Consider the following 16,300-nt stretch of genomic DNA (forward strand, 5'->3'; position numbering starts at 1 on the left):
ATCTGTACCACATATCAAATTGTTAGATCTCTTAATTTTAATGAAATACGAACTCCGATGGTAGTTTTAACTTTTTAATCTTGGCAGAGAGTAACAAACTGCTGGCTGATTGCCAGTTTCTTTGTCTTACTGAAACCACATGGTCAAAATGGCTGTATTTATACCTGGATCAATTTACAGAAAAGAACTCGCCTTCTTTGACCTTATTGGCTCACTACCCAAGGTCCGAAAATGTCAAGTTGATTGATGACTTAACGCAATGTGGCTGAAATACATGTAGCATCTCTGACTTGTTGTCTGTGAATTTTCACAGCCTGTCTAAATGCAGCCTGTTTGAATTCTCTATCAATCCCCCCTTTGATTCTTTCACAAACTGAATCATAAAACTTCAGGTATCACTGGTTAAACATTCTACAAAATAATTTCATACATGTTAATAGAGTTTCCTTCAAAAATTTGTTGATGTGTTTCGCCACATGTCCGGACTAGTAGCTTCCACACAAATTTACACCAACCCGAGTTCCATCGTGGCCACAATGGAAGTCTGGTTTTAGTAGGTTAATTAACCTTATTCCAATTTAATCCAAATCAATATCTTAATTCAACCAGTAAACAACCTTTCCTTAAGCATAACATACCCCTGTGCAACGTAAAGACAGTCTGCTGGGACTTGCAAGGTGTCTCACCTGCGGGGCAGCCGCCTGGTCACAACAACATTTAATCAACATAAACAAACAATATAAAAGTAAAAGGTAGTGTCATGTAATTCCCTTGGTACTCTACTATTTCCCTTTGGTGCAGAGGGTCGGCTAGTAAGAAGTAGGCCTATGCCTAGAATACCTACAATCAATACTACAGTAAATTTATATATTTTCGTGACAAGTAATTGTCCTTATTAGATTTCAGCTTCAGTTACGGGTGCTCGTTTAACGTGTGAAGCGTGGATCCAGGCTTTCTTTCCTTGGACTTTAACAGCTGCCTGGGTGGTCAATAACACTTGATAAGGTCCCTTCCACTTGGCACCCAAAGGTTCTTTTTGCAACTTTTTCACATACACCCAGACTCCCGGGATGATGTCGTGTCCTCCTTCGCGTGGATTACCCCAAGCTGCCGATACTTGTCGGGAAACAGAACTAATAGCATTGGTTAGGTTCTGACAGTATGATAACAAAGTGTCACTCATTAAGTGAACATCAGCTTTCCGTAAATCGATAGTTCCTGGCAGCGACATGGGTCTTCCTGTTATAATTTCAAATGGGCTTAGACCTGTAGTTCTGTTCAGGGTTGCCCTAATGCTACATAGCACTATTGATAGTGCCTGGGGCCATGGTGTCCTTCTTGGTGATATCTGGCAAGCCGTTGTTTCAGAGTTCGATTCATTCGTTCTACTTGTCCTGATGATTGTGGATGATAAGGACAGTGTAAATCCCACGTAATGTTCAGTAACCTACAGACTTCTTGGCAGACAGCACCTGTGAAGTGTGTTCCCTGATCTGAGTCAATGCTACTCGGGACTCCCCATCGGGGAATGTAATCCTTACACAAGACCTTTGCAGTGTGATTGGCTGTGGCTCTTTTAGTTGGGACAGCTTCTACCCATCTAGAGAATCTGTCGACCATGACAAGAATGTTAGTGTATCCTTGGCATGAAGGAAGAGATATATAATCAACCTGCAGATGCTGGAATGGTCCGACAGGGGCAGGGGGCCTCAGTTGGGGCATTACCGTGATGGGTCCAGAATTATTTTTCTGGCAGACCACACAGCGGTCTGTTACCAGCTGGGCATGATTTTTAAATCCCCGACCCCACCAGCTTTTCTGGAACCGTGCCGTCATCTGTTGTGAGGCCAAGTGTCCCCACGAGTGGATCTGTTGGGCTAAAAAAGGCATAAGCGCTTGTGGCGCGACTGGCTTCTCGGTAACTCTTTGTCTCCAGACACCATCTTCGCATAGCTTAATTCCTGCCTCGATCCATGTCCATTTTTCCTCTCGGGAGCACTCGCCTTGCATCGTTTGAAGGTCTCGTGTCAGAGTCCTGAGTGCTTTCAATCTGCAACTTTTTCACATACACCCAGACTCCCGGGATGATGTCGTGTCCTCCTTCGCGTGGATTACCCCAAGCTGCCGATACCTGTCGGGAAACAGGTTCTTCTGGAGGAACGCCCTGTGAGGCGGCATCTTTAGCTGCCTGGTCGGCTAGGGCATTTCCCTGTGCTTCTGTGGTATTTTCCTTGGTATGGGCCTTACACTTCAGGATGGACACTTCCTGAGGTAATTGTATGGCCTCCAGTAAGTCTCGGACTTCTTTTCCATTTCGGATAGGTGTACCAGCAGCAGTGAGGAATCCTCTTTTCCGCCATAATATACCAAAGTCGTGAGCGACTCCAAAAGCATAACGCGAATCTGTGTAGACATTAGCTGCCTGTCCTTCTGCTATTCGACATGCTTCTGACAGGGCCCGTAACTCGGCCTGTTGTGCTGACGTTCCTGAGGGTAAACGTCCTTTTGCCACTACCTCATATAAGGTTGTAACTGCCCATCCTGCTTTTCTGGTACCATTGTCAACAAAGGAGGAACCATCTGTAAACAGGATGAGGTCTGGGTTGTGCAGAGGCTCCTCTGCTGCTAAGGCTGCTTCTTCTGTTTCTTTTAAAATCTCCACGCAGTCATGCTCTTCACATTCTCCCCCCTCTTGCTCCCTCGATTCTGACATCGGGAGCATAGTTGCGGGATTAACCGGGCTGGCCCGGACGATATGGAGATTAGGAGCTTCCAAAACTGCTGTCCAGTGGGTCCATCTTGCTGCTGTTACCTGAGACATTCTATTCATAGACAGCAAAGCGTGTACGGTGTGGGGACACTTGACAATCAGCTTTTGGTCGAGGACTAGACCCGCAGTGATCATTACCGCTCGACATGTAGCTTCCATGGCCCTTAAGCAACTTCCCAATCCGAGGGCTACCGCATCCAGTTTTACCGAATAATAGCCAATAGGTCTTTGTCGATCCCCATGTTCTTGTGTCAGTATAGCTGTCATATATCCTTCTTTCTCATGAACAAACAGGGTAAATGGCTTACCACTGTCGGGGATTCCCAGAGCCGGTACCGAATACAAAGCCTTTTTCAAACTCAGGAAGGCCTCTTGCTGTTCTTTAGTGAGGGTGATGGCTTCTTTAGAGGCACGTTTCCCCTTTAAAATATCATTCAGTGGCTGAGCAAGCTGTGTGGAGTCAATCCAATTTCTGTTAAAGTTACACAATCCCAAAAAAGACCTTAGTTCCTGAATAGTGGTGGGTTTTTTAGCAGCCCGAATGGCTGCAGTTCTATTCTGGGTAAGTTGTCTCTTTCTTTGTGAAATCTTTTGTCCCAGGTATACAACTTCTTCTTGGGATATTTGTGCTTTGTCGATGCTGGCTTTATGTCCTTTCAGGCGAAGGTGATCCAGCAAAGCTCGTAAATCTTGTTCATGCTGTTCTTCCGTGTTTGAAGCTAGCAGGATATCGTCTACATATTGGATGACTGTGGATGACAGGGGAGGTAATTCTCGCAAATGGCTTTGTAAAGCCATGTGCAATACCGTAGGGCTGTTGTAGAAACCCTGCGGTAACCGGGTCCAAGTATACTGTTGTCCTTGGACAGTGAAAGCAAACCACTGTCGAACCTCCGGTGCCAGAGGCACCGACCAAAATCCGTTGGCCATATCTATAACGGAGAAATATTTATGTTCCGGTTTGAGGGCATTAAAAATGGTGGAGGGATCTGCGACCAAAGGAGCTTTTTGATCAATACACTGGTTAGCTTTCCTATAATCGACAGTCAAACACCAAGTCTCATTAGATTTCTGTACCGGCCACACGGGGCTATTGGAGGAGCTATGTGTTTTAATAAGCACCCCTTGTTTCTCCAATTGCTGAATAACCGGTAAGATTCCCGCGATGGTAGTTGGACTGATGGGATACTGTTTAGTGCATGGAGGCTTGGTCCCTGTAAATGACGCAGGCTCCATCTGGAGTAGGCTACAATCGTTCTTATCTTTAGCCCATATTGGGTGTTCCTTCAATTCTTCTTTCTTCAAAGTTCTAATTGACCATGTCACCTGACCATCCTCGAAATGCAACGATGAATCTATTTGGATTAGAACGTGCATTCCCAAAAGGGGTTGATCTACTGGGCCTATCCAGACCGGCGTGGTTAGTTCATGTGGACCCAGCCCTATAAGTACCGGTGTTGTCCTTTTAATTTCCATTTTATGGCCCCCAACTCCATAGGCTGTACGTGCCCTACCATCCAACGGCAAAAAGTCTCCATATTGTAGGGGTAAGCATGTTAATTCCGCCCCTGTGTCTAAAAGACAGTCCACATCCTTATCGCCCACCCTCACAGTTATATATAGCCCATCTCCCCTTTGTTGTATTAGTGCGAGGAGGGGGGCCAGGGTGGGCTCTAATCGTTTTTTGCTATCCAAGTAACTCCTTCTGTTGTTGTATTGTCAGTCGCTTAAATGCTTCTATGAGGTTGTTATCTTGTGACAAGCCTGGCTTGTTGGCTGAATTGTATCCCTGGCTGCGTCCTCTTCCCCAGCCACGACCTTGCTGTTTTGTCCTGCTCGTCTTGGCCCAGTGACCTTCTTTCCCACAATAATGACATTTTCCGGGTAATTTTCCTAATGACTGTTTATCGGAATTCTGGGATTTCCATCCCATAGCCTGTACAGCTTGGACTTTAGCTCCCATATCCCGATCTAATTGGTTACATCGATCCACCAATGCTGCAAAGGTAGTTCCTCTACCTTCCCAGTCCGGTAACACTACCTTAAGCATTTTGGACAGTTCTGGCTTTAGACCTGCCACGAAAGCTGCTTTCAGGGGTCCAAACGCTTGTTCATCCATTTCCTCATCCGTATTATTCATACCCGAATGTTCTAGCCACGTGCATCTAAACCGCTCGTCATACTCCAGGACCTCCTCTGTTCCTTTCTGTTGGCAGGCTGCAATTTTTCCCCAGTCTGTCTTAGCTGGACTGAAGGCTTGCAGCCAGTGTTTAATCGCCTCCCATCCTGCGTCTAATTCTTGCTCATTCTGCCCCAAAGCTTCATCTACCTTGTCGTGCAATTTTTTTCCCTGTGTTTTTGGCACCATTATGGTCAAAATTTGCACTCCACCCCAGGGATGAAGTTGATATATATTTCTTAAGCGGTCCAATTGGTCCCACATTTTTACTCCCTCTTTCTTTGGATTGAGCAATTCCTTGGACCATTTATCAATTTTCTCTGGGTCTGCCGGAACATGAACTAAGTATTTTGCATACACCCTTCTCTTTGTTTTTTTGGTTCCGCCCTCATCCGCAGTCTCTTCTGATTTGACTACAACTCGTCTTTTTTTAAACGAGGCAAAGCGCAACCCCCTAATTCTTCATCATCCTCCGACACTGTATTGTCGGAGGATTCAGAAACCGTATCTATTCCTCGGTCGTGTCTTCGGGTTTGCGCTTTTAATTTATCCAAACATGGGTACCCTGGGAATTGATCAATACATTTTCCTTTTCCTATTACTGTCTCTTGACCTAATGATTTTTTCCATTCTTTAATTTCACCTTTAAGATCTTTAACTTCCGCTTCCAGCTTTTCAAGTTCAAGCTTTTTCTGTCGCAACTGTGCACAAACAGCTTGCAATTGATCCTTTGTACTGGTCAGTTCTCGATCATGTTGGGAACGCATTATAATTTCATTCTGATCTCGAATCTGGCCCATAACCGCTAGGGACCATCTATTTCGCTCTTTATTTTTCATACGGGTCGTTTTTCCCCAGACCCTTTTAATCTCGTCCAAGGACCATTGTCCTTTGGAGGTTCCGTACTTTTGTTCAATCTTAATACAGATTTTAGATAAGTTGAATTGTTGCTCCATGTATTCTTTCAACTGTTCGAGAATTAAATCTAGCGAAACTTCAGGTGGTGCCTGCCCACCTTTAACAGTTGTAGGCAATTCTTTGTTCTTATCTCCTGCTGCCATTTCTTTACTGGGGTCTCGAGTCGTAGGCTTTTAGCCGATCAATAGGTCGGTGATTAATTAACGAACACACCGCCGAAGTTTAGACGTCTATGGGACCTCGAGACGACTACCAACCGGAGGGTTCACAAACCGGAGGCTTTCGGAATCGCGTAGAAGGAGACTTTTGACCGAGGACTTTTTTTTTAAAAAAAGGAGGTGTCCTTACCTCAATATGTAGGTCCAATGTCCAAAATTCAGCTTCTTTCCTCAGCGATCCTGTTCGCAGCGCCAAAATTGTTAGATCTCTTAATTTTAATGAAATACGAACTCCGATGGTAGTTTTAACTTTTTAATCTTGGCAGAGAGTAACAAGCTGCTGGCTGATTGCCAGTTTCTTTGTCTTACTGAAACCACATGGTCAAAATGGCTGTATTTATACCTGGATCAATTTACAGAAAAGAACTCGCCTTCCTTGACCTTATTGGCTCACTACCCAAGGTCCGAAAATGTCAAGTTGATTGATGACTTAACGCAATGTGGCTGAAATGCATGTAGCATCTCTGACTTGTTGTCTGTGAATTTTCATAGCCTGTTTAAATGCAGCCTGTTTGAATTCTCTATCGCATATGTACCATACAAATGTACTGTCCATGTATACCTATAGTCTGTTGGAGGTTATACTCGTGTACTTCATCACCCACGTAAGGACTGCAAATACCACATGCTAGCACCGGATCACAAGCATTATCTCCACATGGGGGGGAAGTGGATGGTCATGGACTCACACTCACAAACCAACTAGGACGAACAAGGCCAAGGTTTCCGGCAATGGCTTTTGGAACTGGCAGGGGGAGTGAGATGATATGTATTGTCCAGGGACATTAAATGTATAAGTACGCCACAGAGGGCGCTGTGGTGGGAGACCTGAAAGTACCTGCGAGACAGAGTATAAAAGGCTACCCACCACACCTGGGAGACACTCTGGAGTTAGACAATAAAGGACTAAAGTCACAGCAGTTACTACAACACCAGACCGTGTGGAGTCAGTGCTACACACTTTACAATAACAAAAACAGATTATCTGGTCATTATCACATTGCTGTTGGTGGGAGTGTGTTGTGTGAAAATTGGCTGCCGCGTTCCCCACATTACAACAGTGACTACACTCCAAAAGTACTTCCTTGGCTGTAAAATGCTTTGAGACGTCCAGTGGTCGTGAAAGGTGCTATATAAATGCAAGTCTTTCCTTTATTGAACACAATGGTTATGACAGTGCTAATGTCATGTGTAAAATGCAACCAGCCAACATCAAGTCATGACTATTATAATACCAGCTTAATATCAATGATCTAGAGTTGAATATAAGGGGTACGATTAAGAAGTTTGCAGATGATACTAAAATCGGCTGTGTGGTTGATAATGAGGATGAAAGCTATGGACTGCAGGAAGATATCAATCAACTAGTCAGTTGGGCAGAACAGTGGCAAATGGAATTGAATCCGGAGAAGTGTGAGGTAATGCATTTGGGGAGGGCTAACAAGGAAAGGGAATACACATTAAATGGTAGGATACTGAGAAGTGTAGAGGAACAAAGGGACCTTGGAGTGCATGTCCACAGATCCCTGAAAGTAGCAGGCCAGGTAGATAAGGTAGTTATTAAGAAGGCATACAGAATGCTTGCCTTTATTAGCTGAGGCATACAATACAAGAGCAGGGGGGGCGAGGGGGGGGAGCAGTTATACTTGAACTGTATAAACACTGGTTAGGCCACAGCTAGAGTACTGCGTGCAGTTCTGGTCACCGCATTACAGGAAGGACGTGATTGCACTGGAGAAGATATAGAGATTTATGAGGATGTTGCCGGGAGTGGAGAATCTAAGCTATGAGGATAGATTAGATAGGCTGGATTTGTTTTCATTGGAACAGAGGAGGCTGAGGGGAGACCTCATTGAGGTGTATAAAATTATGAGGGGTCCTAGATATAGTGGATAGAAAGGGCCTATTTCCCTTAGCAGAGGGGTCAACAACCAAGGGGTATAAATTTAAAGTAATTGGTAGAAAGTTTAGAGGTGCTTTGAGGAGAAATGTTTTCACCCAGAGGGTGGTGGGCGGTCTGGAACTCACTGCCTGAAAGGGTGGTCAAGGCAGAAACCCTCACCACATTTAAAAAGTACTTGGATAGTAATTACGGACCTAGAGCTGGAAAGTGGCATGAGGCTGGATAGCTTCTTTGTCGGCAGGTAGGACACGATGGGCCGAAATGGCCTCCTTCCGTGCTATAAATTTCTACATTCTATATGCTGGATTATTCCTCATCAAGGTTTTACATGTGATCATCAGTCTCTCTGGGAAAAGTAAGCCATTTGGAAGAGTCCTTAGCACTGGAAATAAACAGGAGCTATTGGGGAAAAAATGGTTTGATTGTATAAATGACTTTTTCCTGTTCTGGCCCTAAATTTCCGCTCGTCCCGCTTGGCTTTCACAAGTTTGACAGAGTGGGACTGCTACCCATTGTTCTGTTCCCGGGCAGCCTGCCTCAGATGGCTGGGGGGGATTGAAACTCGCTTCGGTGCTTCGCCGCAGTGTAACTGGGCTCCGTGACTGCACCAAGATCTTCACAACATGGGCCGGTTACCGTACAGTAGTCGCTCTGCACAGGAAATCTCCTTTTAAATTTGGAATATGCTCGGACCCCATATTTAACACTGGGCACCAGGGATATACAGGCGTCCCTTGCTGCAAGGATGTTAATGGTGGAATTACATTGGCTGATGCACCTGACCCCAAATGCACCTGAAATTGGAGTCGGTGCAACCGGGTCCTGGCTAATTCCCAGTTCTCGTCATACAGACTGCAACATGTTAATAGCACAGGGAGTTAAAGACCACTGTATTTTTAAATATTTTTTGATTACGCATCGTATTATTATTCCATTGTAGATAAAGATATTAGTCACTTCAGTCTATAAACCTGTGTGTAGTTATGTCTGTAGCAAAGAGTTTGGCAGTTTAGCGTGAGACGTTAACGGCGCAATTGCCGGTCAGTTTGGAATGCGCCTCTGCAAGGTCGGAGTGTAAAAATTGTACAGTTCCTGGATCCTCGATGACATGTTCTGCTTATGAGAACTGCAGTTAGATCGCTGAGAGAGAAGACAATTCTCAAATAACCCTCAAATTGTAACCGGGAAAATGAAAGCAAAGTTAGCACTTTGTAAAGTGGGGCAGTTTACCCTCACTGCTGTGTGAATGGATCCACTCCTGGGACCTGTGGGCAGTGCAGTGTTGCCAGATGTGTGGCAAGTGTGGATAATAAGACACTCCGACAACAGTTAGAGGTGGTCCTGATGGATCTTACCAATGCCTGTCTCTGGTCAAAGTAATATTTTCATTTTTTCCAGATGCTCCATTTCATTGCGCTCATTTATTAAACAAACGAATGCGCGGAGAGAGTGCTGGGTCACCTCTCCAGTTAGGGAGTAAAACAAGTTAACTCGGGTTACAACATGAGCCAATACGTCCACACGAGGGGCCGCCTAGGAAGAAGGATGAGCCAAATACGCCCAGAGACTTTTGAATCTTTGAGTTTTCTGTGGTATATCACTTTTTTTTTGCTTCGGAGTAACATTAAATAAATACATATACCCTATGGGATAATCTTTCTTTGACTACACAGGAAGATGATCACAAGTGGGTCTTTGGACACAATCACATCAGGGGTGGCCCAAAATGAAATTGTCCGTTGTTTCTGATATTGGGACCAAACATTTCAAAGTGTTACTTTTATAATATATATCTCCTTACTTTTACTCCGATTTAAAAGACTGAATTAAATTAATAGGTTTTGGAGTTTCAAACATGACATTTCAGTCATAAGCTTTTCTTGAACGATAAACTGAGAAAGCAATTCTGAGTTCCAGAGACAGGAAGCGTTGGACCTCCAGCTCCCCGCCATCTGGACAATAGCCGCTGGCTCTGAGCTCTTGTGGCCTGTATCAGACTGCTGGTGTCATCGCGTTAGAATGTTGACATCTTGATGATGATCCTGTTATCATGTTTTAAATCTGTTCTGAAGACATCTTTATTTTCCAAGAGGGAGGCAGTTGCTCGGAGTCTGTTTAGTAGGAGTATGAAATGGTCACTTTAGGAATGAGGAGGAGAGCAGCTTCCGATTCACTTCCCAGCCTCCGTTCTACTGGAATAGGCAGGGATTCATCCCACCTGCACTCAGGGGAAGGACCCAGGGGTATCTGTTGTCGTTCATCTATTCTCGGATTCGCAATGCTTCAGTGCAGTACTGAAGCAAAATGGCACAGAATGTTCTCCTATTGATAGTCATTGACCCAGACACCAACTCTAATTAAAACAATAAAATAAGAAATAAATACCCACAAGCCTGCGATTAATGCCATGTCGTGTCATAATCACTTTGGACCATAATCGGATGGCGGGAGCGGGTAAAGTGTTGATGATGATGATGCAGTTTAAAAGGCAGGGGGTGGGGGGGCACAGGAACTGTGTTTGATGTTTTTTGGATGGAGAGTCTGAATCTGAAATAAGCAAATTAATACAAATATTGTGTCTTCTCCTCAGATTACCCAGCTAAAGATTGAAAACAACCCATTTGCTAAAGGCTTCAGAGGGGGCGATGACAGTGACCTGCGCGTATCTCGTTTGCAGAGGTACGTTATACAACAGACATGCAGGTACTACATTTCATTTCATTGGCTCTAATCTTTTCCTTCTCATTTTAGATGTTTTTAAACTTTTCTTTCTACAGGCTTCCATCCTCCATCACACCGTGTAATTTCCGGGCATGGGAAGGTGGTTTGTTCCTAGGCTTCTGCCACCTTTCCAGAGATGAGTAGAAGCTGAGAGAGATTTTCCAATCGGAAATACCCGTTTTTCAAGCATAAAGTGGGTGTTTCCAATCAGAAAATTGAGTGGAGACCAAAGGAAGCTGCCAAGGGTTGCTGATAAAATGCGGCCGTGGGCTAAAAAGTGGCAGATAGAATTCAATGTCAGTAAGTGTAAACTGATGATTTTTGGTGGAAAAAAATAATGATTATACTTTGAATGAAACTAGGATCGGTGTTGTCGAAGAACAGAGGGATTTGAGGGTACAGGCTCACAAGACATGGAAAACACATTCCTCCCACCCCCTTTTCTCTCATCCAACTGTCCAATCTAATCTTGCATACTGACAGGCTGATAAGACAGTTAAAGAGAAAAAGGTAATAGAATTAATTCATGATTGTATCGCAAGTGGTATAGAAAATAACAGCCAAGAGGTGATGACGAGTCTATATCAAACCTTAATAAGATCCTAGTTAGAATACTGTGTGCAGTATTGGGCTCCACACTGTAGGAAGGATATTGGCACTTTAGAGAGGGTAAAATGCAGATTCATTAGAATACTTCCTGGTATGACGACATTCCAAAACAAAGGAACACTCGATAGCTTGGGGCTTTGTTGTTTAGAACAATGCATATTATGGGACAATATGATAGAAGTGTATAAAATTATGAAAGGATGGGACTTAGATAGAAGTAGACTGTTTCAAGTAGCTAAAAGTCTAGTATGAGGGGCCATAGATACAACATTAAGAGAGCAAGCAAAACTGACTCACTCCCAGGGTTAATGGTTGAGGCAAAAACTGTGTCAACATGCAAGGTTAGATGGAGACAAGGGGGGTGAAGGAAAAGGGAATGAAGGAGAAAGGGAAGAAAGGATATGGGATCAGGATAGGTAAAGGTGATTAGGACTATTTGTTCTATGCATTTCTGTGTAAATGTTAAGCAAAACTTTTTTGTTCCCTTTGATTTTAAAGGCCATTCTGATGAGAATGGAAACCTTTTAAAAGAAAAATGAAGGTGGATGGGGGTAGGATGGAAGGGATAAATCCTCCTAAATATGGAAAGCTGTCACCAGAGTTTATAAGATTTTCACATGTTTCTGTGTGCCTCTGACTGAGCCAAAATGTTTAAATCTATATTAAAAATGTTATGTCTAAGAATCTTACTACTTTTTCTCATGTTTTTGTCACACTTATGTGTCAATATTTCTGAATAAAAATTCCTACCTCCACAGTTTAATGGAAACTGCCTATGTAAACTTGTGACACTGTAATTACACCCTCCCAACAGTGGTGGTGCTTTAGCACCTCAGTTTTGAACCTCCGAATTCCTCAGTCTATTGCAGAGAAATAGTTTATTAAAAATCTTATGTCTGGGCACCTTAGTCCAATTATCTCCCCCCTCTGATCCAGACGACTCTTGGTCCTGACTCCCCACGTGTAACATTACAGGAGATCAATTAGTACAAATAAAATATTTCTTCCGATGTCTTTTTCTTTGCAGAGAATATCCAGTCATTTCAAAAAGCATTGTTAGGCAAAGGCTCATTTCTAACCATGGTCAGTTGACACCGAAGATGGAAGGCAACACACCTCATGGGACGCAGGGTCATCAGCACTATCCATACGACAACAACGGACCCATACAGCTAACTGCATCGGGCACTCAGGATCTGGCACTCAGTCCCTTTGCAGCGCAGAGAGATTCGGGACTAATCTATCACTGTTTTAAACCAAGAGGTAACTGGTGACAAAATTTAAGTGCATACTTAGTGATGATTGATATGAGGCTCCAGCAAAGAGTTAAGGATGGTATTGAAACAGTAATTAATGCTTTCAAAGAATTCTGTTTCGAGACTTCTTCCCAAAATATCAAAATAACTTCCTCTATTTGGGAAGTTTTAAAGTACACATTTGATACTCTTCCACCTCCTAACCCCACAGACACCTCTCTCCCTTATATCCCTCTTACTGCTAACTTTCCCTCTTGTTTGGCTACAAACAGCAAACCAAGGAAATCTTCCTTTTGGTCCTTCCTGCTGATGTCCTGCCATCCCCCAAGACACTTTATTCTGTTACTCCAAAACATGAAACTTACTGCCAGTGAGTAGCTGCTGAATCAAATAACAAGAATGAATCTGCAATGAAAAGCGAAAGTTCTTTGTATCTTATCAGTTCGAGTGTTATATGCAGGATGGTAGACAGCGAGCAGCATGTCACAACGCAGCTCATGGCAGAAACATTAATCAGCAGAACCTCAAGATTCAGTTACTGTTTTAATTTTTAACTGCCATCTATTTGCTGTGTACTTATCAATATGGCATATATTTTTATTAATCTTTGCTTTGACTTTTCCTCCCATTATCTGGTGGATGCACCAAACATAGTAAAAAGGTAGCATGATACAAATGGGAAGGTAAAGTATAGCCTGAAGGTATAGGACTTAATAAGACTGGTATTATAATTAATTTGTATACTATATGCTGCATATTTTAGATTTTACAAGTCTGCAGAGCTGGTAGAGAGCTTTACAGAAAATATGCCCGATTCACTCCCCTCTCAAACCTCTAGTCATTCATTTTATGACTGAAAAATTGGCAGGACCGTGATTCAGGTGCGCTGAGCTCCACACGTGTTACATCTGCGGTCCTGTCGAATGAGGCCCTGCATTGTGTGTGCTAACTCATAAAATTTAATCCATAATCTATATATGGAAATTTTATGTATATTCACAAATCATATGTTCGATGCTCATTTAATATAAACTTTCTATAAACTATACTTTACGCAAAGTGTATTGTATATTATGCACAAGATATTTATGCTGGAATGTTAAATTACATGAATATTGCCTAGTATTTGAGGGGCGACTCCACAATCCAGCACATCTGGATCAGTAAGCAGCATTCACAGGATGTCAGAAATCACAGCCCGTGATTTTCCATAGGATGTTCGCCCTCGATTTCCTGGGAACAATTTTCTGCTAGTGCTACTTGTTGCTGAAAATGTAAGATCACAGAATCACCCCATACATTATGTTACCTATGAAAATTATTTATTAAACTGTCAGCCATGGCTCAGTTGGTCGCACCCTCACTTCTAAGTCAGAAGGTCATGAGTTCAAGTCCCACTCCAGAAACTCGAGCACCTAAACTCCAGCAGGGGTGTTACCCCGGTGTCAGAGGTGCCATCTTTCAGATGAGACATTAAACCGAGGTCCCATCTGGATGTAAACGATCCCATGGCACTATTTTGAAGAACAGCAGGGGTGTTACCCCGCTGTCATGGGAAAACATTTATCCATCAATTATCATCACTAAAGAAGATAGGTCATTATCACATTGTTTGTGGGAGCTTGCTGTGCATAAATTGGCTGCCGCATTTCCTACATTACAACAGTCACTACACTGAAAAAAGTACTTAATTTGCTCTAGTGCTGTGGGACATCCAGTGGTTGTGAAAGGTGCTATAAAAATGCAAGTCATTCTTTTCTTTATAAATCTTCTGATGTATAAACTATACATTGTGTATATAAATATATAATGCACTATATATAAGTTTGTATCTAAGAAGTTTTTTTGCCTACTATTATGTCTGTATGAATGAAATTATTATCCTACTGACATTAATGGGAAATGTAATTTGACTGTGGCGAGGATGGGAGGAAAGGGGGCGATAAGGTAAATGAAAAGGGCTGCTTGATCTTGTCAAGGAATGTGACACGTTAAAATATAAGTACTGTGGGTGTCTGGGTAAGTGCAAGAACAGGGTCTGGAAGCAGACTGTCAGTAATTAACTGAGCTCAGGCTGATAAGCATTCCTTGTGTTGATCGATGTTAAGAGGCTTGGTCTTTGTAGCTGTACAGTAATGGTATTTTTATAACAGAGAGCTGATACAATCCTCTGATTTCTCCTCGGACTAGCTGTTTCCATTTATACAAGATAATGCATGGCAATAAATTACTGAAACTTCCAGCTTTTCTAAAAAAAAGTGGATAAACGTAAGCCAATGAAAACAAGAGCTTGGAGAGCAGCATTTTTACCGACAAATAACTAGTTCCTTTAAAAAAAAGTTATTTTTGTTTCGCTCACTTTGCTGTTATTTTATTCACTTTTTCACGTTCCCACGTGATACACAGTTCCCAGCTGACGGGGCCAGGCAGACAGGCAAATTGCTCTTTTGCCAATGAGCTCTGTGTCTTAACAACCAGCTGACAGCAGATGTATGATAACAGCCTAGGCATCACTCAATCCTGCTCTCCACTGAGAAACTCTTTTGCTTTGTACCACTTACCAACATCTCACCCAACATCAGGATCAGCGAGGAATCATGGGGTAAACCCACAACCTTTTCCCCCAGCTCATTTATTGCTCTGGTTCAGGGAGATTTGAGACCAATTGTGGCTCCTCTTCCAACTCAGCACACATTGGCAATCTCAAACTGGGTCCTTCCTGGTCAGTGTGGCTTGTTTCCATACCAGGCAATGTCCATAGCGACTCTATGTATGTATGACTCTATTTTTATCCCCAGTTTTCGCTATACTTCCTGTAAGTCATTTCTTGATTGAGAGACTGGGTAAGTGTCCCAAAGATCAGGGGGTACATCAAGAGTAGTGAGGGGTAAAAACTCTTTCCCTCCCCCCCCTCCCCCTACCCCTCCCCCCCTAAAATTCCTTCCATCTGATGGGGCAAACTCTTCACCTACACTTACTTCTGATAGCTCTACCTCAGATATGGAATTCAGTACGAGGAACTGCCAGGAAGGGGACGGCATCATCCCATTGGGTCGTTCAGCTCGTCAAGAATACGAATACAAGGCAGCAACCTGTGCTGTTGCTGAATCCTTCCTCCCGGCAAGTTTATAGACTGACATTGCTGGAATTCTTTTCAAGAAGTAACTGTATAATTCCAGTGGAATCTAGGCAAACACACAGCATTTTGTATCATTCTCGATTAGTCAGACTTGCACATCTCAATCCCAGCTTCAGAATTCTAGACAGGTCAGTCGTACATTTTTCAGGCTCTAACTATAAACGTAAGTTTTCAGTGTGCAGCACAGCTACAGGCGGCAGAATTAAGAGCATAGAAAATTAGAGATTACATTGCTGAAGATGTTTTTTTACCCCACTGATTGTGATCCAATAAATCTTCAGCATTTATAGAATCATGGAATGATAAAAGACAGAAGGATTTCATTCGGCATATGGTGCTTTTTGAAAGAGCTATCCAATTTTCTAATTAGTCCCACACCCCTGTCCTTTCCCCAGAGCTCTGCAATTTTTTCTTCAAGTATTTATCCAATTCCCTTTTGAAAGTTACTATTGAATCTGCTTCCTCCATCCTTTCAGGAACTGCATTCCAGATCACAACAACTCGCTGTGTAAAAAAAAATTCTCCTCCTTTCCCCTCTGGTTGGTCTACCAATTACTTTAAATCTGTTCTCACTAGTCCCTTCTGCC

The 16,300-nt window shown here is 43.0% G+C and overlaps 1 protein-coding gene across 1 annotated transcript in view; it reads left to right on the forward strand.

Annotated features, from left to right (window-relative positions):
• The window catches only part of tbx4 (T-box transcription factor 4), a 96,537-nt gene that overhangs the window by 76,254 nt on the left and 3,983 nt on the right, over positions 1–16,300 (forward strand). Inside the window, exons 6-7 of the mRNA XM_070858045.1 lie at positions 10,579–10,691; positions 12,346–12,581. Of these exons, the coding sequence (XP_070714146.1) occupies positions 10,579–10,691; positions 12,346–12,581 (349 nt within the window). The remainder of the gene's footprint in view (positions 1–10,578; positions 10,692–12,345; positions 12,582–16,300) is intronic.

Source organism: Pristiophorus japonicus, chromosome 16, assembly GCF_044704955.1.
Source record: "Pristiophorus japonicus isolate sPriJap1 chromosome 16, sPriJap1.hap1, whole genome shotgun sequence".
In the NCBI taxonomy this organism is placed as follows: domain Eukaryota; kingdom Metazoa; phylum Chordata; class Chondrichthyes; family Pristiophoridae; genus Pristiophorus; species Pristiophorus japonicus.